The following is a 22,144-nucleotide window of genomic DNA, read 5'->3' as shown; positions in this document are numbered from 1 at the left end:
TTGCCATCCAATACCAAGCGAACAGTTTGGGCCCATTGATTATAGTTATTCCCGTTCATCTTAGGAATATCGACCTTGAGGGAGGAACCCTCCTTGTCTTTGAAGCCCGTGTTGAAATCTCCGTCTACGCGGCCACCTCCTCTGTTTCCGCGGCCAGCACTTGCTGGTTGGCCATCGTTATTGACCGAGGATCCGGTATAGGCCTGGCCTAGGGAAGGCCACTTGTTGTAGTCGGCCATGAGAGGCTAAACGGGTAAAAGAACGGGTCGAACAAAAATTTTTTGTGGAAAGCTTTACAGTAGCACTCTAACCCTAACCTAGATCTCGTGATACCATGTGAAAATATGAGAGAATGCTATATTGATTTATTCCTCAGCTCAAGGCTGGTATTTATAATAAAAGTACAACTGGATATCTACTTGATTTTAGGAGAAATAAAAGGAAATAATGATATGTTTAGAATCTTCTAGAAATAACAAATTAGGAAACTAAATATATTCCAACAAAAATTCTGTCATGTTATCCAGCAGCCGCAATCTTTGCTGCAACGGTACACTTTCTGATATTGCAGACACCACAAAGTGACCTTAATTGAGTCTGCATCAGCCGTATTTGACTGCAATTCTCCACGATATTAAGGATCACAAGCGCAACACCTATTTAAAACTTTGATCTTAATCAATGTCTTCTACTTCATCCTCCAATCCTCAATGGATAAACGACGTGTTCATCAATTTTAGAGGAGAAGACACTCGTCAGCGCTTCATTTCTCATCTCTATGCTGCTCTAAAAAATGCCGGAGTCAACACTTATATTGACCGTCAGCTTCCAAAGGGAACCGAGCAATAGAAGGGTCTCATATATCTATTGTTGTTTTCTCCAAAAGATATACAGAATCAAGCTGGTGTCTTAATGAGCTGAAACAGGTCATGGAATGCCACAGAACTCATGGCCAGCTGGTTGTGCCTGTATTTTATGATATTGACCCTTCGGCTGTGCGCCACCAGAATGGTGATTTTGGAAAAGTTTTGAGAGCTACAGTGAAAAAAACATACTTTGACCCAAGAGACGACTCAGGAGACGAAAGGATGGAACATGTGCTGGCCAAGTGGAGGAGTGCACTCACCCAAGCTGGTAATATGTCGGGTTGGGATGCCAACAATTGCAGGTAAATGTAAATCAACAACACTTTCTATTTTCTTGGAACTTTTTTATGAATATTTTTTGACTTTTGATCTTTTTTCATAATATTATATATGTTCACTCTGTGTTTTATAATTATTATCCAAGGAATGAAGCTGAACTAGTGCAGCAAATTGTTGAGGACATTTCGACAAAATTAGATATCAAATTGTTGCCTATTACCAAATTTCCAGTTGGATTGGAATCCCGTGTCCAAGCAGTGATTGATTTTACTGAAAACCAATCAAGCCAGATCTGTATCATAGGGATATGGGGAATGGGCGGATCCGGTAAAACAACCGCAGCTAAAGCCATCTACAATCAAATTAATCGCAAATTTGTGGATAAAAGTTTCATTGAAAATATTAGAGAAGTATGTGAAACAGATAATAGAGGGATTATTCATTTACAACAGCAGCTCCTTTCAGATATCTTGAACTCAAAGGAGCTGATACATAGCATTGCATCGGGGACAAATACGATTGAGAGAACATTTCAGGGAAAAAGGGCACTCATCGTGCTTGATGATGTGACCACAATTAAACAGTTAGAAGCACTATTTCGAAATCTTTCATTTTTTAGCTCAGGAAGTGTTTTCATTGTTACAACCAGAGATGCACGCCTTCTTAAGCTAGCTAACATTGAATATGTCTGTACAATGAATGAAATGGATGAAAAGGAATCCCTAGAACTTTTCAGTTGTCATGCTTTTGGACGATCTATTCCAATAAAAGAATTCAGTGAACTCTCAAGGAACGTAGTTGCTTATTGCGGAGGATTACCGTTGGCTCTTGAAGTCCTTGGTTCTTACTTATATAAGAGGACAAAAGAAGAATGGGAAAGTGTACTCTCGAAATTAGAGAGAATTCCCAATGATCAAGTGCACGAGAAGCTGAGAATAAGTTATGATGGTTTAAAGGATGACATGGAAAAGGATATATTTCTTGACATATGTTGTTTTCTTATCGGCAAGGACAGAGGCTATGTTACAGAGATACTAAATGGCGGTGGACTTCATGCTGTTATTGGAATAGTCATCCGTATAGAGCAGAGCCTTGTTAAAATTGAAAAGAATAACAAACTTGGAATGCATGATTTAATAAGAGACATGGGAAGAGAAATTGTCCGTGAAAGTTCAACAAAAGAGCCTGGGAAGCGCAGTCGATTATGGTTTCACCAGGATGCACGAGATATTTTGACAAAACATTGTGTAAGAACTTTAATCTCCATCCATAATTTTATCAAGATCATAAGACTCTTTGTTTGTTTCTGAATTGTTTTGCTCTACTTAACTACTGCCTTGGCACTGTAGTATTCATAATCAGAGTGTATTTATTTTCCTTGTCAATCCTTAAAAGTATGATTAGGCTGCACTGCTGTAACTTGATATATCACTATGCATCTGGAGAAAAGATAAAAAAAGCTTTGCACTTACTTTTCTCTGGCCTTTTCTTCACATGTTCGGAGTGTATTTGTCATTCCTTACTAGTATGCTTAGGCCGCATTGCTGTAGCTTTATATATCACTTTGTATCTAAAGACGAAAAAGGTTTCCCCTTACTTTTTTCTGGTTTTTCTTCACATATAGGGAACAGAAACTGTAGAGGGATTGGTTTTGAAGTTGCAAAGAACCAGCAGAGTTTGCTTCAGTGCTAATTCTTTCAAGGAAATGAAGAACCTGAGACTTCTACAACTTGATTATGTTGACCTCACCGGAGATTATGGGTATCTTTCTAAAGAACTGAGATGGGTCCATTGGCAAGAATTTGCCTACAACTATATACCTGATGACTTTTATCTGGGAAATATAGTTGTTATTGACTTAAAACACAGCAATATCGAACAAGTTTGGAACGAAAGTAAGGTAGAATGTTAAAAGAGTAAAAATTGATGATAGCAATAAAGTAACTGTAGCCACAATTTCGCTTTCCATTTTTTCTCTTATTTTTATTTAAACATTTATTTTCTTGCAGTTGCTATGGAATTTAAAAATTCTCAATCTGAGTCATTCCAAGTACTTGAAAAGCATTCCTGACTTTTCAAAATCACCGAATCTAGAAAAGCTTCTCATGAAGGATTGTCCAAAATTGTCTGAAGTACACCAGTCCATTGGAGATCTAAATCATCTTCTTTTGATAAATTTGAAGGACTGTACAAGTCTTAACAATCTCCCAAAGATGATATATAAATTGAAATCTTTGAAAACTCTCATACTTTCTGGTTGCTCAAAGATTGACCGGTTGGAAGAAGACATAGTGCAGATGGAATCCTTGACAACACTGATTGCAAAAGATACAGCTATAAAAGAGGTGCCCTATTCAATAATAAGATCGAAAAGCATAGGATTTATATCCCTATGTGGATATGAAGGATTATCGCGTGATATTTTTTCCTTCTCTCATTTGGTCTTGGATGTCACCAACAATGAATTCTCTACCTCGTAATTCCCCATTCGGAAACATGGCTTTGTCTCTAGCTTCCATCAATGTACAGAATAATAATGCGGGCTTTCTATCACAAATGGTTAGGAGCCTTTCACAACTCAGAACTGTTTGCGTACAATGCCGCTCAAACATTCAAATAACTCAAGAATTACGAAGAATTCTTGATGATCAATATGATGTAAATTTTACCAAATCAGAAACATCACATGCTTCGCAAATCTCAAACCTTTCCTTGAGATCACTTTTGATCGGAATGGGAAGCTGCCATACAGTCATTAATACTCTTGGCAGGAGCATATCACAGGTTCCTTCTTATATCCTCTTAGCTTTTATACCCTCTACTATATTATAATATGTTAAATCTAAATTGCCACTGGTAGCATTTACACATCAATGTTTCACTTCCAAATAATTTTACCTGGTCAATATTGTAGATTACGTGTCACCTTATAAATCACTTTGTCTTTTGGTATCATAGTATATAACTACTGTCATACAAGAATTAGATTGCTAGATTCTTCTTTATTACTAGTGAATATTGCTCCAATATTAGTAACTTAGATGGAACCCTGAATCTTGCTCTTAATGTTACTCTACCATTACTATTTTATATTTAGGAATAAGTGATTTATTTGCTAGCATCAACTATGAAGAAAAGTAAACATGGTATTGTAAATAACTCTGGCAACAACATTGTTCCTAATGTTTCAGAAAGGAAGTAACTGACAATAACAAGTGATGGGGATTCTTTAAATGTTCAGCAATGCCAATAAATAAAATAAATCTTCATTCACATAGAACAATAAGATCATAAAACTGTCGGAGTTGCTGTGCTTTTCGGAAACAATTTAGAAAATACTTGCACTTGAAATACTAAAACCCAAATCAATTGAAAATGTAATATTATTAAAAAAACAAAACTTGAGAATGCAATAGATGGATGATGATTGAGTTGGAATGGCTGAGGCAAACAGGCCAAATGTCTGGGAAATGAAGATGTGTGTGCAGAAATTAAAGCATTTTGATTCATGGTAGTTCCGGTAGGAAATGGAGGACACAGAACAAAGGATGCTCCCATTTCGAGTCTTAGAATTTAGATTACAAAACCCTTACATGAAATTGAATGATATAGTTATTATAGAATGCTCTTTCGGTCAGAAATATCAGTTCTCCAACTTGTTTTGGTCAGAAGTATTTGCTAACTTTCTGCTGTTGCATTGCATTACAAAACTCTTGGCTATTTTCTCTTAACTTGCTTCCTAGTTTATATTTTTCTTTATGTGGTACACTGCTGCTTTCTTTAACATATTCGCCTTTTGGAATTTCAATTGACACTCAATAAAAATCCATTTAAATAACACATACAGAATTAACTAACCATATGTTTATGATACAGGGATTAACAAGCAATGATTCTAGTGATTTTTTCCTTCCCAGTGGCAATCATCCTTCTTGGTTAGCCTATACAGGTGACGGACCTTCGGCACAATTTCAAGTTCCCGAGAATATTGATTGTGACATGAAGGGAATAATCTTATGTGTTGTTTATTCATCATCATCTGAAAACATAGGAGCTGAATCTCTTACTAGTGTCTTGATCATTAATTACACAAAGTACACCATTCAGATTTACAAGCATGACACAGTAATATCCTTTAACGATGAAGATTGGAAGAATGTAACATCAAGCCTTGAACCTGGTGACGATGTGGAGATTTTTGTAGTTTTTGGGGGTGGAGTAATCGTTAAGGAGACAGCTGTGTATCTAATTTATGGCCAGTCAATTACTACGGATTTTGAACAGTCTATTATCATGGAAGTTGAGCCATCAACTAACATGGAAATGGAGCCATCGGCGGAAGTGAATGTGCAGCTGTCACCTAAAATGGAAGTGCAACCATCACTTAACCTGAAAGTGGAGGCATCAATTACTATGGAAATTGAACATTCAATTGCTATGGAAGTTCAGTCATCAACTAACATGGAAATGGAGCCATTAGAGGAAGTGAAGTTCCAGCCATCCCCTAAAGTGGACATGCAACCATCACCTAATGTGAAAGTGGAGGCATCAACTGTTGTTAAAATCGATCCGTCACCGCAAGTGAAGATGCAGTCATCACTTATCATGGAAATGAAGCCATCACCAAAGCTCAATAAAAGTATCTTTACAAGACTTGGAAAAAGAATGGGTGCATGTTTATGCTTGAACCAGCATAGAGATAAAGGTTTAAACAATTTTTGATTGGACATGCCTTTGTCATAAGTGTGATGTGATTCCCTTGTTTCATGTTTCTCAATAATTTTATGGAGGAAGGAGGGATAGCCCTATGTTATTATATACATAAAAAGGGAATTCATGTGCTTATTATCTGTTTCAGTTAATTTGGTTATAAAGCCATATTGAAATATCTACTTGAGCAAGTTAATTTTGGGTCCTTTTTATTTCTTTTATATCATTGGTAGTAGCATTCACCCTTTACTCATAAGATAAAGTACATGAAATGGTAGCCAAAAAAAATTGGAGACCAACTCATCCTTTAGCAATTGTCTTTTGGATTTGATGGTTCCAAACCTCCACCAGGTTACTCAACTTTACTCACCCCATTATTTATTTCTCCTCAAATTTCATTAATTTGACATTGGAACTTTTAATTAATCATTATTATTCCTCTCAAAATAATTACAATTTAAAAAAGAAAAACTTTTGTTTGGGTACATTATATATGAGTGGATACAATACAACTAGGCTAAATGTTGAGTATTGGTTACTTAAAATAATAGGGAAGACTTTTAAACAATTAGGCTTGTTGGAAATGTTGAATATGAAATACTAATAAATAATTGTTTGTAGCAATCGTGTTCTGCATAATGCATACAATACAACTAAGAAAAATTATTAAGACTGTTCTAAGAGTTGACTTCAATTCCTGCCATCCTAGACATAATTTTTTCATGCTGCTGCAGAAACTGTAACGTTGCCATAATTAAGTCTGTAATTGACCACAATATCAAGGATCGTTGCGCGAAAGCAACTGTTACCACAACCATTATTTGAAACCCAAATCCTAATCAATGTTATCTTCACCCCTCAAGCCTCAATTGATACACGACGTATTCCTCAACTTCAGAGGGGAAGATGTTCGTACCACCTTTGTTTCTCATCTCAATGCTGCCCTCACAAATGCAGGAATCAACACTTACATTGACCATCAGCTTCGCAGGGGAACTGATCTGGGACAAGAACTATGGCGGGCAATAGATGGCTCTCATATATCTATTGTTGTTTTCTCCAAAAGATATACCGAATCCGGTTGGTGTCTTAACGAGCTGAAAAAGATAATGAAATGCCACAGAACTCAGGGCCAGGTGGTTGTCCCTGTATTTTATGACGTTGACCCTTCGGTTGTGCGCCACCAAAAGGGTCATTTTGGAGAAGTTTTGAGTGCTACTGCAGAAAAAGTATACTTTAACTATGATTCCGGGTGGAAGGTAAATGTAATGTCAGATTGGAGGAGTGCACTCACCCAAGCTGCTAATTTGTCTGGTTGGGATGTCCTCAATTGCAGGTACCAAAATCATCACTTACTAGATTATTGTTTTTTCTTTCCAGAATGTAAGGATATTTTGTGACCTTGTGGTCTTTCATAATTTATGCTTACTTTGTGTGTATACTTATTATCTTCCAAGGAGTGAAGCTGAAATAATACAACAAATTGTCGAGGACTTTTGGCAAAACTAGACAGTGCAATCTTGCGCATTACCAACTTTCCTGTTGGATTGGAATCGCGTGTGCAAGAAGTGATTGATTTTACTTCAACTCATCCAAGCAAAACTTGTATGATAGGAATATGGGGAATGGGCGGATCGGGAAAAACAACCATAGCCAAAGCCATCTACAATCAAATTCATCGCAATTTTGCAAATAGAAGTTTCATTGAAAATGTTAGAGAAAATTGTGAAATGAAAAATAGAGGGATTATTCATTTACAACAACAACTTGTTTCAGATATCATTAACAGAAAGGATTATATACTTGTGACTGTATTGGCGACAAGTAAGATCCTAAAAAGATTTCGGGGGAAAAAGGTACTCGTTGTACTTGATGACGTGACCACATTTGAACAGTTACAAGCACTATATGGAAATCCTAAATTTTTTGGTCCGGGAAGTTTAATAATTGTTACAACCAGAGATGCACGCCTGCTTAAGCTCGCTAGAGTTGATTATGTCTGTACAATGAAGGAAATGGATGAAAAGGAGTCCCTTCAGCTTTTCAGTTGGCATGCTTTTAGGCATCCCAGTCCAATAGAAGACTTCGGTGAATTCTCAAGGAATGTAGTTACTTATTGTGGAGGATTACCACTGGCTCTTGAAGTCATTGGTTCTTACTTATATGAAAGGACAGAAGAAGAATGGAAAAGTGTACTCTTGAAATTAGAGAGAATTCCCAATGATCAAGTGCAAGAGATACTGAGAATCAGCTATGACGGTCTAAAAGATAATATGGAAAAGGATATATTTCTTGACATATGTTGTTTCTTTATTGGTAAGGACAGAGCCTATGTTACAAAGATACTAAATGGCTGTGGACTCTATGCTGATATTGGAATAGCTGTCCTCATAGATAGGAGCCTCCTAAAAGTTGAAAAGAATAACAAGCTTGGAGTGCATGATTTAATAAGAGACATGGGAAGAGAAATTGTTCGTGAAAGTTCAGAAAAAAGGCCTGGGAAGCGTAGTAGATTATGGTTTCACCAGGATGTGCATGATGTTTTGACCAAAAATTCTGTAAGAACTTTAATAACCCTCCATCCATAATCATATGATTCTTATCGATGCCATAAGACTGTTTGTTTCTGAATTATTTTTCTCCACATAACTATCTGCTGATAATTGTAGGATTCATAATCAAAGATTAAGAAAGAGTGTCTTTGCCTTGTAATAATTAACTAAGGCTACACTGCTGTAGGCTTTAGTTTAATATATCAATGTGTATTTAAACCTAAAAAGGTTTCCCCTTACTTTTCTCCGGTTTTTTCTTCATATGCAGGGAACAGAAAATGTAGAGGGATTGGTTTTGAAGTTGCAAAGAACCAGCAGAGTTTGCTTCAGTGCTAGTTCTTTTAAGGAGATGAAGAATCTGAGACTTCTACAACTTGATTGTGTTGACCTCACTGGAGATTATGGATGTCTTTCTAAAGAATTGAGATGGCTGCATTGGCAACAAACCACCTTCAACTCTATACCCGATGACTTTTATATGGGAAATCTAGTTGTTATTGACTTAAAACGCAGCAATATTAGACAAGTTTGGAATGAAACCAAGGTGTGATAACATTTTCTTTTGAGACTAAAAGTTTATGAGAGTAGTAATTTTTGCCACCATTTCATTTTCCATTTTTCTCTTAATTTTAATTTAAACATTTATCTTCTAGCAGTTGCTAGGGAACCTAAAAATTCTCAATCTCAGTCATTCCAAGTACTTGAAAACCACTCCTGACTTTTCAAAATCACCGAATCTAGAAAAGCTCATCATGAAGGACTGTCCAAACTTATCTGAGGTACACCAGTCCATTGGAGATCTCAATAGTATTCTTATGATAAATTTGAAGGACTGTACGAGTCTTAACAATCTCCCAAAGAAGATATATCAATTGAAATCTTTGAAAACTCTCATCCTTTCTGGTTGTACAAAGATTGACAAGTTGGATGAAGACATAGTGCAGATGGAATCCTTGACAACACTGATCGCAAAAGATACAGCTATAAAAGAGGTTCCATATTCAATAGTAAGATCGAAAAGCATCGGTTATATATCCCTATGTGGATATGAGGGATTATCACGTGACATTTTTCCTTCTCTCATTTGGTCTTGGATGTCACCAACAATGAATTCTCTACATCATAAGTCCCCATTTGGAAACATGGCTTTGTCTCTAACTTCCATCAATGTACAGAATCTGAATAATAATATGAGCTTTCTATCACCAATGGTTAGGAGCCTTTCACAACTCAGAACTGTTTGCGTACAATGCCGCTCAAAGATTCAAATAACTCAAGAATTACGAAGAATTCTCGATGATCAGTATGATGTAAATTTCACCAAATCGGAAACATCACATGCATCACAAATCTCAAACCTTTCCTTGAGATCACTTTTGATTGGAATGGGAAGCTGCCACACAGTCATGGTTACTCTTGGCAAGAGCATATCACAGGTTCCTTCTCTATCCTCTTAGCTTTTCTACCCTTTATTATATTATATGCTAAATATAAATTGCCACGTGTAGCATTTACACATCAATGCTTTACTTCCAAATAATTTTACAAGGTCAATATTTTAGATTAGGTGTTACCTTATAAAGCACTTTGACTTTTGGTATCATAGTATATAGCTACTGTCAAACAATAACTAGATTATTCTTTACAACTAGTGAATATTGAAACTGTCAATGTATGTTGTTCCTATACTCAATATTATATGGTATCATATGTATGTTTCACTTAATGTTACTATAGCATTACTATTTTGCATTTAGGAATAAGTGATTTATTTGCTAGCATCAACTATGAAGAAAAGTAAACAATGTATTAATGTAAATAACTGGCAAACAGCACAGTTCCTAATGTTTCAAAAAGGAAGTGAGGAATTGTTTTAAAGATTAACTGTTACATTTGTAATTATGAAACTATGAGTTTTAGAACAGGATGTATATGAGAAATCTATGAAGTATAACAAGCTGAAAATGAATAGAATATATAGGGTTGTTTCCTAGTTTATATTTTTCTTAATGCTATACACTGTTATTTTTCTTTAACATAGTAACCTTTTGGAATTTCAATTGACACTCATTAAAAGTCCAGTTGAATAGCACAATTACAGAATTAACTAACCATATCTTATGATACAGGGATTAACAAGCAAGGATTCTAGTGATCTTTTCCTTCCTAGTGGCAATCATCCTTCTTGGTTAGCCTATAGAGGTGAAGGACCTTCAGCACAATTTCTAGTTCCTGGGGATATTGATTGTGACATGAAGGGAATAATCTTATGTGTTGTTTATTCATCAACATCTGAAAACATAGGAGCTGAATGTCTTATTAGTGTTTTGATCGTTAATTACACAAGATTCACCATCCAGATATACAAGCGAGACACATTAATGTCCTTTAATGATGAAGATTGGAAGATTGTAATATCAAATCTAGGACCTGGTGACAATGTGGAGATTTTTGTAGTTTTTGGGCATGGATTGATTGTTAAGGAGACAACTGTTTATCTAATATATGGCCAGTCAATTACTACCGAAGTTGAGTCATCAACTAACATGGAAATGGAGCCATCAGCCGAACTTAACACACAGCCGTCACCTGAAGTGGACGTGCAACCATCACCTAATGTGAAAGTGGAGGAATCAACTATTGTTCAAATCAATCTGCCACCGGAAGTGAAGGTGCAGTCGTCATCTACCATGGAAATGAAGCCATTACCAAAGCTCAACAAAAGTATCTTTACAAGACTCTGGAAAAAAATGGGTGCATGTTTATGCTTGAACCAGCATATAGATAAAGGTTTGAACAATTTTTGAATGGACATGTCTTTGTCATAAATGTGATTCCCTTGTTTCATGTTTCACAATTTTTTATGGAGGGAGGAGGAACATCCCTTTGTTTTATATATAAAAGGAGAATTCATGTGCTTACTGTTTCCATAAAGATAACCTACTTCTCAATGATATTTATTTCAACAGTTTGATTATTTTATTTTATTTTGTTAGTGACTAAAGTCTTTTAATATATAGTGAACCATTATATTCAAAGTTCTCCAGTTTTTTACTAATATTTAGTTACAAGAACATGAAATAACTTTGGTGAAAGTATATAAATGAAACTTCAGTTCTTGCCTTCTTTTAGAACCTTTTCCTATCTAAGATACATTTCTTCATCTAAAATTACAATATTGAACAAGTCAAGTTATCATGTTAATATAATAAGCATTAGAAATTAATTTCAACTTTGTTTCATGTTTGTTATACTCACATTAATTTCCTATTTCAGGATTGACTACAAACGAGTTTTGTAAGATTATATCTTAAACCTACCTGTTTCATCAACTCTAATAGAAAATGATTCAAAAAAAAAAAAAAAAAAAAAACTCTAATAGAACATGGTTTGACTACCAACCACTCTTGTAAGATTGTCCTAGTGAGAATTGTAGGATCAAACTCACCAGCTTCAACAAATCAAATATATCTGCAGTCTTTTATCATTTGAGTTGTACTTATAAAACTTACTCATTTGTTACAAAAGATACCTTAGTAGCAAGAATCACATGCCTCAAAGTACAGAATTGAGGATACTGTCTACCGAGTATTCTCAGCATTGAATTCCTGAAACTTTTCATCCACTCTATGCATTGGAAAGCATAAAATTCTTGGTTTTTATTTTTCACTAAATAAACTCTTCCATCTTTTAGATTTTTTTTACACGATCAACAAAATTGGTTGAATAATACCTTACACTTGTGAAATTGATATCGTGAAATACAACATTAAATTGAAGTGAAAGACTAGACAAAATATAGTTTTTGTGTATGGCGTCTATAGTTCGAGGAAGGATCAAAAACACAAATCAAATTTCATTTTTAGGGAAATTTTCACATGTAAACGATAATGTATGCCAGCAAAAGTATAATTTTCACATACATAGAAGAATAGAAGAATACACAGCAAGACAATAATCGTGTTTTTTCATCGGTATAACATGTCACAGACAATCTCGTGCATCATCACGGATTTCTTCAAATCCTCCTTGATAAAAGTCAAAGTAAAGTAGCTATATTACTGTGATGAGTTCTGTAATAACCATAAAACACAATTGCTTGCAGTCGAGTGACATGTTATATGGTACCCACTCACATTACATAGCCAGAATAACCATGTTTTTCGAGAATTGGACAAAGCTACTATTCAAATTTCTTAATCAGTGATAAATCATTTAACATCTTCTCAATTGCTTCATCATCCTGAGCCCGTCCTCTTGTCTGCATGTTAAAAAAACAACACATGACAGAAAAGATGTATTAGTTATTACACAAATATTGTGTAAATTTAATAGAGGCCTATGTTATCTCGTCTCACTAGCAAAAGCATAAAATTTAATGTCAAGACCACAACCCGCATGTGAGATAGGAAATCAATAAGCATAGCACCTTAACCATGTCTTAAAGTCCTACTCCTATTCTTTTATCTTAAAGTCCTGCTCCTATTGTTTTAAGATCACAATACGCAAGCGTGCAAGAATGTTTCAAATGTCAATTACCATATCAATCCTTCGAAGGCTAAAACCATTTAGAGGAAAGTTTACTACAATTGAACAACAAAAACTCAAAAAACAAAGTTTTTCATTAATTCTATATGTTAGAAAAAAACTTTTGAACCATGATCAACATGGGATATATTCTGGTTAAAACAAATGACATGAAACCATAATCATCAACATGGAATATATCCTGGTCAGGATAAGTGATAAGAAAACAATAAAATTTGTGAGATGCCATTCAGGAGAACAAAAATAAATAGTGACCCAATAAAATCCTTAAGCAATCAGCTTTTACTTATGAGTTCTCAAATTAAGGGAATTTTTGTAAATTTAATTGCCCTAATAACTTGTAGGCATTTCTAACTTCGCTTATCAAAATAAAATTTTGAAATAAAAAAAAAAATTATTCCCTACTAGATAGGATTGACCACATCAAACAATTTACAATACCACAGTTTTAATAGCTCAATATAATTTTAATAGAACTTTACAAGAGGGTAAAATTATAAAACATCATATTTTCTTTTATTAAAGCCTTTATTTCCCTCCCTAATTCATTTTCAACAAGCATGAAAGGAAGAATGGAAATCATTTAAAATTGGCCTAAAATCACAACCACCACCCTTCCAAAAATTATCCTTTCTCTTTCCCGCCCAAAAAGGAAAATTTTACATAAAGGAGAGGCAAATTATTTCTACCTTGATAGATGGAACCATAGCAATAGCTTCTTCCACAGTTTCTGGGCAAAGATTTCCTAGGACGCACAGCTGCAATAAATCCATTGAAACAGATAATTGTATATTGTAATACTAACTCCTTTTCTTTAATCTAAATAAAATGTGAACACTTGATCCCTAGACCGAATTTGTGAAGGGAATAAGCATATTACCTCAAACTCAGCTAACTGATATCTTGCAAGAATTCTTATGTCAGTTAAGATCACAATCTGATGCAAGGCTTTGAAATTTCAAATTTCATATTATTCTCTTCATAAAAAAAGGATTTAACGCAGACTAAGGGCCCATTTACTTTCTGAACACATTTTCACTTTCAAAAATATAAGTTCATTTTAAATTGCTAACAAGGAGATGGAATGGAACACTGATGTAGTGAACAACTGTGATAGATTGAATATGCAAAAGAAACTAGAAAGAATGCATTTTTAGAAACAATGAAAACAATGTTTTGACATTTTCAAAATTACTGAAAAGGCTAGGTCTAGTTTCAAAATTTGTAAAAGAAAATGGTGAGAAGAGTATTGAATCTAAATTCTCTTATGTTTATTATTTGTAGTGAAAATTAAAGTAGGAAATATGGGAAATGAGCCCTAATTCTCTCTGTAACAATTAGGTACAAAAGTCCTTTAACATGACATGGACCCTAACACAATTTCGATTGGAAGTATATAAACGATGAGAAATAGAAAATAGGTTCATCAGATAAGTTTTGGAGGATACTCTCGAACTTGTCTAACAGCATCAGGATTTTTATAGCGGCTAAAACGCTTCACATACTGCAATGACTTTTCAAATACCCTGAAAAAATAAAGAGGGAAAAAGAATTACTATAATGTGCAAACTACAACCAGCAACAGTCTTTGCTCCTCTTCCATCTCAACATCAGACATCAGTGTCAAATTCACCATGGAAATATATTAATTGGGATTGGCAAGTTCAAGTACATACTATTTAAATTTAATGTCATCTTATTACTGTTGCAGACATGAAAGCATAACTCTTATTCCTGCAATTATATCAAAATACAAGATCTTGGAGGCATTAAACATAACCAATGCATGCCTCATTCCTATAACAAAAAGTTTTTTCGGGGCATAAAAAATGGTATGCATGAACTTTATGACACAATAACGCGTGAACTTTGATAAAGGATTTGAACTCACTGAGAAACTTGATTCACAGCATCATCCGACGACTGTTGAAGCTGCTCATATTTGTGCTCCAGAATTAATGAAACTTCACAGTTCATCAAGCACTTTGCTTTCAAAAACTCTGGAAAAAGGGAAAAACTACTTCTTTAGTAAGTTAATTCAACGAGTTTAATGGAGGTGCATTGTCGATGTAAAACTACTTTACACCGACACGACATCCATTGACAATTCATCTTATTACACATAAGCTCAGTTTACAACTGCATTACAAAAAATCATGAAATACGTGATTCTCATTGGTTGCTAATGTAAAACTAGTTTACAATGACTGCGCATATCTCATTTTCTCTAATATAAACATGAATTTATAAATAAAACACATAAATCGTTAACTTGCAACATATTCCTATATCAACATTCAACACCATAGCTCAAACCTCAAACATCAAAAACCGTATACTACAGTTTAAGTACTAAATATATTTTCAGATGATTTGCACAACGAATCCCTAATTGAATAATTAGGGTTTAAGATCGTGAAATTTTCCAACAAAATTTTCTAATATGAAATTCTTCAAAATTCAAGCAAAGTAGTACACAAAGAAAGAATCAAATCAATCTTTAAGTGAAGAATTTGTGGCAAAAAACGAGGTTGAGATTACCGTCTCCGATTTTGAGCTCAGCGGCGTTTTCTTCCTCTTCGCCAGACATGATTTTGAAGATAACGAATTACACTCCTTCTGGTGAATTTAGTTAGGTCAGAACAGAATCAGTGATTATAAGATTTGGAAGAAATTATAAATCGGAGTAAGAGAAAAGTGTTGTGAATGTGAAGAAAAAACGGTGCAACGAACGAACTAACTAACCAGAATGAAAGCGGTGAGAGAAGTTGCGCGTTTTGTATCGTTCAGCTTTGAGCTAAGAGAATGCTCCCTCGTTTATAAAGAAACGCACCGTGATGTATTCATTTTTTTTTTTGAAGGACCGTGATGTATTCATGGTGTGTGTATAACTGTTGAATAAAAAATTGAACGGTTTAGAGCATCCACAACGGAGATACTCATTTTTGAGTACTTAACTCGACCTCATGTGTACACATCACTTATTTATAATTTTTTAATAATAGTACCTAACAAGTACTCAATCCCTCCAACCCAAATCTCTTAAAAAGTTCTAAATAAGTCTCACCAATAACACATTCCACCAATAACTATACATCATTATAAATGAGACTCACAAAAACAAAATAGGTACCATTTCTTATTGTAGAACCAGTACCTATTAGGTATTCTTTGTGTTTTGCTCCAATGGGAGTACCTATTAGGTACTAGTACTTAAAAAAATAAGTACACACCATTGGAGATGGTCTTAGATTTCAGTATAGATTTTATTTTAAAAATAAAAAATTCCTTTTGGTTTGCACCACCAGTATCCGATGTATTGTACCGTTTTTTTTTTTTTTTTGATAAGCCGATGTATTGTACTGTTTAATTTGGTTCGAAGGTACATTGACTGGTTTCAACTCCCTCCCGATCGCAGTTGCTGGGGATCGAACCGTGATCCTCTCTATTAAGTCAATCGTCAATCACTACTGAATCAACTAACAATTGATATTTTTTTTAAAAAATATTTAAAATTTAAAGTGTTTGATTTTAATCCAATGATCAATAGTATATGGAATGCGTTAAAAATTTTACAGTATTGGGTTCATTTGTAACTCAATTTCGTTCTTTAAAAAGATAAATTCAATTTTAAGCGCTTAAAAACTAAAATATTTTACTCTTTAATAATGAAAATCTCTATTTCTTTTGGAAAATTGAGTGATCCTACTCGTTTGCAAAATTTGATCTCTTTATATAAGTATCAATATTGTAATCACATTGACAATGATCTATTTTATTAGTCATTTTGATTCTTGAAATTGGTTTTAGCTACTCAATTTAGTCGTCAGATTTTTTGTCAAGTAGTGTAGTCAAGACTGACACACTTTAAAGTGTGGAGAAGTAGAAAATTTCGAGTTTGAACTCTGACTCCTCCAATAATATTTCTGGTAGCTATCAATCGAAAGTATACAGAACGAGAATAACAAAAAATTACCACAATGTCACACAAAGACATAAGCTTCCCCTAAAAAATACATGTATTTTTTGCTTTCCACAATATCACCTGACAGCACAATCTGAAATTACAAGTTAGCCGTAGATTTCTATCCAAACCGCCACAGTGTTTCTGGAAGATCAAACCCAGTTTCGCAACGCCACAGTGTAGTCATTTGTGAATAGATGGATTTTCGATTCGGGAAGATCAGAGCACCAAACACAATGTGTTTCCTCATTTGTAGCAATCACGCCTTTGTGGACGTGATTTACACTTGTAGGCAACCACCTGAACATTAATTGTCATGGAGAAGGTGATAACTTTCGATGGTGCCTTACTATCCCACAATTTCTTCATTACAACACAAAAATCATTAGATAGATCAAACATTGGAAGGAAATTCTCACAAAGAAACGTCTGCCCCTCTTTCACTATGTAGGGGCTACCATTCCCTAATAAGCAATTCCAAACATCTTCCTTTGATAGTTTGACTTCATTCATAAGTCTTTTCAACTCTTCAACCAACTCTTCCACCCACACAAAAAAAAACTCTCCTCCACCCTAAATCCCAAATCTAGTCCTCATTAGCCCGTTCCCCCGTACTATCGATGAATGAGTCTTGTTGTAGAGATATCAAATGTAGTCTTGGAAACACTTCATGTAACGGCCTCGGATCCAACCAAGTATCTTGCCAAAATTTAATTGTCCATCTGTTACCCTTTTTTTGACCATGATATCTCGGCACCAATCACCACTAGCCTCTAAATGTAATCTCTTACTATCTCATCCAAGTATTTTTTTTTTTAGGTAGGAGAATGTAAAACCGTGTTAGATAATAGTTAGAGTCATTGAAAAAAAGTTTAAATTGTTGGAGATATTCCAAACAAAGAGAAACAACTAAGAAGAAGATTTGGAGAATTGAATAACAAACTTTTTATGAGAAGAATGATTAAAAGAAAATGAGTCAATTTTATTAATCACAAAAGGGGTTTATATACAACAAGTGGTGGGCTAGTTGTTACTTGGACTCCAAGTTATTCAACCTCCCTCTTATCATAACTAATCTAACAACCAAAATAGAAAAGTATAACAAACTACAACTAACTATGAAAACAGAAAAATAACTGCCATAACAGAAATCAGTTTTGAATTAAAACCAATACTCCTCCTTAATTCAAACTGTCAAAGCTAACAACTCCCATTTCTCTTCTGAGCTTGAGAAATTGATCCCTCTTCACTGCCTTAGTCAAAATATCAGCTTGTTGATTGTTGGTAGAACAATACTCCAGATTCAATTTTCCTTTGTTCACTTGGTCTCTAAGATAATGAAACCTAGTTTCAATATGTTTGCTCTTGCCATGACTGACTGGATTCTTGGCAAGGTTAATTGATGATTTGTTGTCAAGCTTCAACACAACAGTAATGTTGTCAATTATGTTCATCTCACTGAGTAGTGATTGCAGCCAATTTGCTTGACAAGCAGCCATAGATCCTGCTACATATTCAGCCTCACAGCTTGAGAGAGCTATGACTGACTGCTTCTTAGAACACCATGATACTGGTGCATTTTGAAATTTGAATATGTATCCACTTGTGCTCTTTCTCTCAACTTTATCTCCACACCAATCTGCATCAGAGAAACCAACCAATTCCAATTTTGTGATGTCATTAGAATATGGAAATAGAACACCATAGTGGACTGTGCCATTGATGTATCTCAGAATTCTTTTTTCAGCTAAGAAGTGAGATTTCAAAGGCTTGCTCATAAACCTGCTTACATAACCAACTGCATAGTTAATATCTGGTCTTGTTTGACACAAATATCTCAATGAACCTATCAATTGTCTGAACATGGTTGGATCCACTGTATCACCAATTCCATCTTCTTCATTCTTCAGTTTTGTGTCTGCAGGTGTAATAGATGAATTGCACTCAAGCATCTCAAATTTCTTTAAGATTTCACTAGCATATTTTGCTTGATGCAACATCATTCCTTTAGGAGTATCTAACAGTTCCATTCCTAAGAAGTATGTTAGTTTCCCCAAATCTGTCATTTCAAATTCATTCTTCATTTGAGATTTGAAATTTTCAATATCTATTGGTGAGCTACCTGTCACTAACAGATCATCAACATACAAACATATGATCACCATATGATTGTCATTACTGCATTTCATATAAACTCCATACTCAACACTACATTTTTTGAAACCTTGCATAGCAAGAAAGCTGTCAATTCTCTTGTTCCATGCTCTAGGGGCCTGTTTTAAACCATACAGTGCTTTATGTAGTTTAAGTACTTTATCTCCTTTACCCTTTAATTCAAATCCTGGAGGTTGCTTCACATAAACATCTTCCTCTAAGGGTCCATTTAAAAATGCTGATTTCACATCTAAATGGAATAAGGGTCATCTTCTACTACATGCTAAGGCAATCACTAACCTGATAGTTTCATGTCTTGCAACTGGTGAGAATACTTCATCATAGTCTAGACCTTGCTTCTGCAGAAATCCTTTGGCCACAAGCCTTGCTTTGTGCTTTATTACTTTACCCTCAGGATTTTGCTTGGCTTTGTACACCCATTTGACATCAATTGCTTTCTTGTCTGTTGGTAGCATGCACAATTCCCATGTCTTGTTCTTCTCAATAGACTTCAACTCTTCATTCATTGCTTCTAACCAAACCTTACTCATTAATGCATCACTCACATTAATAGGTTCAGTATTTGCAAGCATTGCATAATGAACAATATCACCTTCACTGTTGACTGCATTGTCTTGCAGCATCTCACAATCAGCCAATCTTCTAGGTAATTGAGTTTGTCTCTGAGGTCTTGGTGGCAAATTTGCATCCTCATCATCACTTGATGTGTGCATCTCCTCATCACTGATAGCTCCTTGATTTTGATTGACAAATGTGACAGGTTCATTGTTGACATTTAATCCATCATCTAAGTCCACTGCATAAGTTTTCTTAGATGAAGATTTCTGCTTCCAATCCCAATTTTCATCTTCTAAGACTTTCACATCTCTGCTGATTTCGACTTTGTTAGTGATAGGATTGTATAGCCTATAAGCACCAGTTCTGTGATATCCTACAAATATCATAGCTTCACTTTTGTCATCCAGTTTCTTTCTTCTTGCATCAGGCACATGCTTGTAACATAGGGAGCCAAATACTTTCAAATGTGCCACACTTGGTTTACTCTTTGACCATACCTCTTCTGGAACCTTCTCATTTAATCTCTTAGTTGGACATCTATTGAGTAGATACACTGCAGTAGACACTGCTTCAGCCCAGAATCTCTTGGGTAATTGCTTCTGCTTGACCATGCTCCTTGCCATATTGAGTATACTTCTATTTCTCCTCTCTGCAAGACCATTGTGTTGAGGAGTGTATGGTGCTGTAACTTCATGAATTATACCCTGCTCTGTACAGAAATTCTCAAATTCTGTGGATGTATACTCACCTCCACCATCAGTTCTCAACACTTTAATTGACTTGCCACTTTGCTTCTCAACCAGTGCTTTGAACTTCTTGAACGCATCAAAGGCATCACTCTTAGCCTTAATGTGATACAACCAAGTCATTCTAGAGAATTCATCTACAAATGTAATAAAGTATTTGTTTCCACCAGTAGATAACACATCTATAGGTCCACAAATATCTGAATGTACAATATTCAACACATCACTGGATCTCATTGGTAGATAATTTTTGAATGAATCTCTTGGTTGTTTTCCCAATAAGCAAGTAGTACAAGTCTCTACAGGAGCTATAACACTAGGTAGACCTAACACCATATTCTTTGAATTCAATTTTGACAAACTTTTGAAATTCAAATGTCCATACCTTTTGTGCCATAGTTCACTGTCATTGCTCTTAGTGGTTGCAGTCAAACATTCATACTCAATGGCTCTCAATTGTGTCTTGAATGTTCTATTCTTGCTCTGTGCTGACTTTAGGATCAAATTTCTCTTTGAATCAAGCAGCTGCAATGCTCCATCTTCCAAATAAACTTTGAATCCTTTGTCAAGTAATTGACCAACACTCATCAAATTACACTTCATGCTGGGCACATATAGAACATTTTCAATGACACACTTCTTGCCATTCTTCCTTTGAATAACCACATTGCCAATTCCCTTTGCATCAATGGAATTGCTATCTGTCAGTTTGATCTTTGTATTGACACATTTATCAAAATCAGTCAAGATGTTTCTGTTGCCTGTCATATGATTTGAACACCCTGTATCAAAATACCACTCCATTGATCCTGCAATTTCATCAGTGATTGTCACCATGAAACTTACATCATCATCATCTGAGTCTGTGTTCTCTGCAACATTTGCCTCTTCATCACCTTGCTGAGTTTTGTTCTTCTTTGATGCCATACACTGATTTGCATAGTGACCAAACTTTGAGCAATTGTAACATTGTATGTGGCTCTTGTCTGTAGTTTTCTTCTTGAATTGTTTCTTTTGTTTCCCTCCTCCTCCATTAGAGGGTTCAGGCTTATCTTCATCATTGTCCTTGTCTTTCTTGAACTCTTTCTTTTTCTTTTGCCAATTCTTTTTGTTATTCTGAAATTTCTTGAATTTGGCTAAAAGAACTTGCTCATCATCTTTGCCATGGTCTCTCTCACCATGCTTCATCTCATGAGCTTCAAGAGTACTCTGCAGATCTTCAATCTTTACTTCACTTAGGTCTTTTGTCTCTTCAATTGTCACCACAATGTGATCAAATTTTGAAGTTAAAGTCCTAAGTACCTTTTCAACCTTTTCTTGTTCTTCAAGAGTATCACCACAATTCTTCATCTGATTAGTGAGAGTCACTAATCTTGTGAAGTAATCTACAACCTTTTCATCATTCTTCATCTCTAGCAGTTCATATTGCCTCTTCAATGCTTGTAATTTTACTTTCTTTACCTTAGCATCACCACCATAGCTTTTCTGCAAGATATCCCAAGCAGCCTTTGAAGTTTCTGCATCTGCAATCTTCTCAAAGACTTTGGAATCAATACACTGGTGAATGAGGAACAGGGCTTTGTTATCTTTCTTCTTTGCTTCTCTGAAAGTTGTTCTTTGTTCTTCAGTTGCATTGGCTGGGAGTTCAGCAATCTCTGCATTCACTTGATCAAACACCTCTTGAAAAGTGAAAATCACCTTCATTTGCTTAACCCACATATCCCAATTCTTTCCATCAAAAACTGG

General features: G+C 35.0%; 1 protein-coding gene and 1 pseudogene across 1 annotated transcript; one reads left to right on the top strand and one right to left on the bottom strand.

Moving 5' to 3' along the window:
- The first annotated feature begins 530 nt into the window (after positions 1-530).
- On the top strand, positions 531-11,395 carry LOC123922725 (annotated as a pseudogene).
- Positions 11,396-12,300: 905 nt separating this feature from the next.
- LOC123923835 (DNA-directed RNA polymerase II subunit 4) lies at positions 12,301-15,800 on the bottom strand. The gene is made up of 7 exons (XM_045976577.1): positions 15,701-15,800; positions 15,497-15,574; positions 14,847-14,955; positions 14,404-14,481; positions 13,836-13,869; positions 13,645-13,713; positions 12,301-12,668 (listed from the first exon to the last, which is right to left on the bottom strand). Exons 2-7 carry the CDS (start codon positions 15,543-15,545, stop codon positions 12,591-12,593), a joined length of 417 nt encoding a protein of 138 aa, XP_045832533.1. The 5' UTR covers positions 15,546-15,574; positions 15,701-15,800; the 3' UTR covers positions 12,301-12,590.
- Positions 15,801-22,144: the final 6,344 nt, after the last annotated feature.

Source organism: Trifolium pratense, linkage group LG4 (assembly GCF_020283565.1).
Source record: "Trifolium pratense cultivar HEN17-A07 linkage group LG4, ARS_RC_1.1, whole genome shotgun sequence".
NCBI classification, from domain to species: domain Eukaryota; kingdom Viridiplantae; phylum Streptophyta; class Magnoliopsida; order Fabales; family Fabaceae; genus Trifolium; species Trifolium pratense.
The sequence above is the reverse complement of the archived record's forward strand: the minus strand, read 5'-3'. Positions and strand labels throughout refer to the sequence as shown.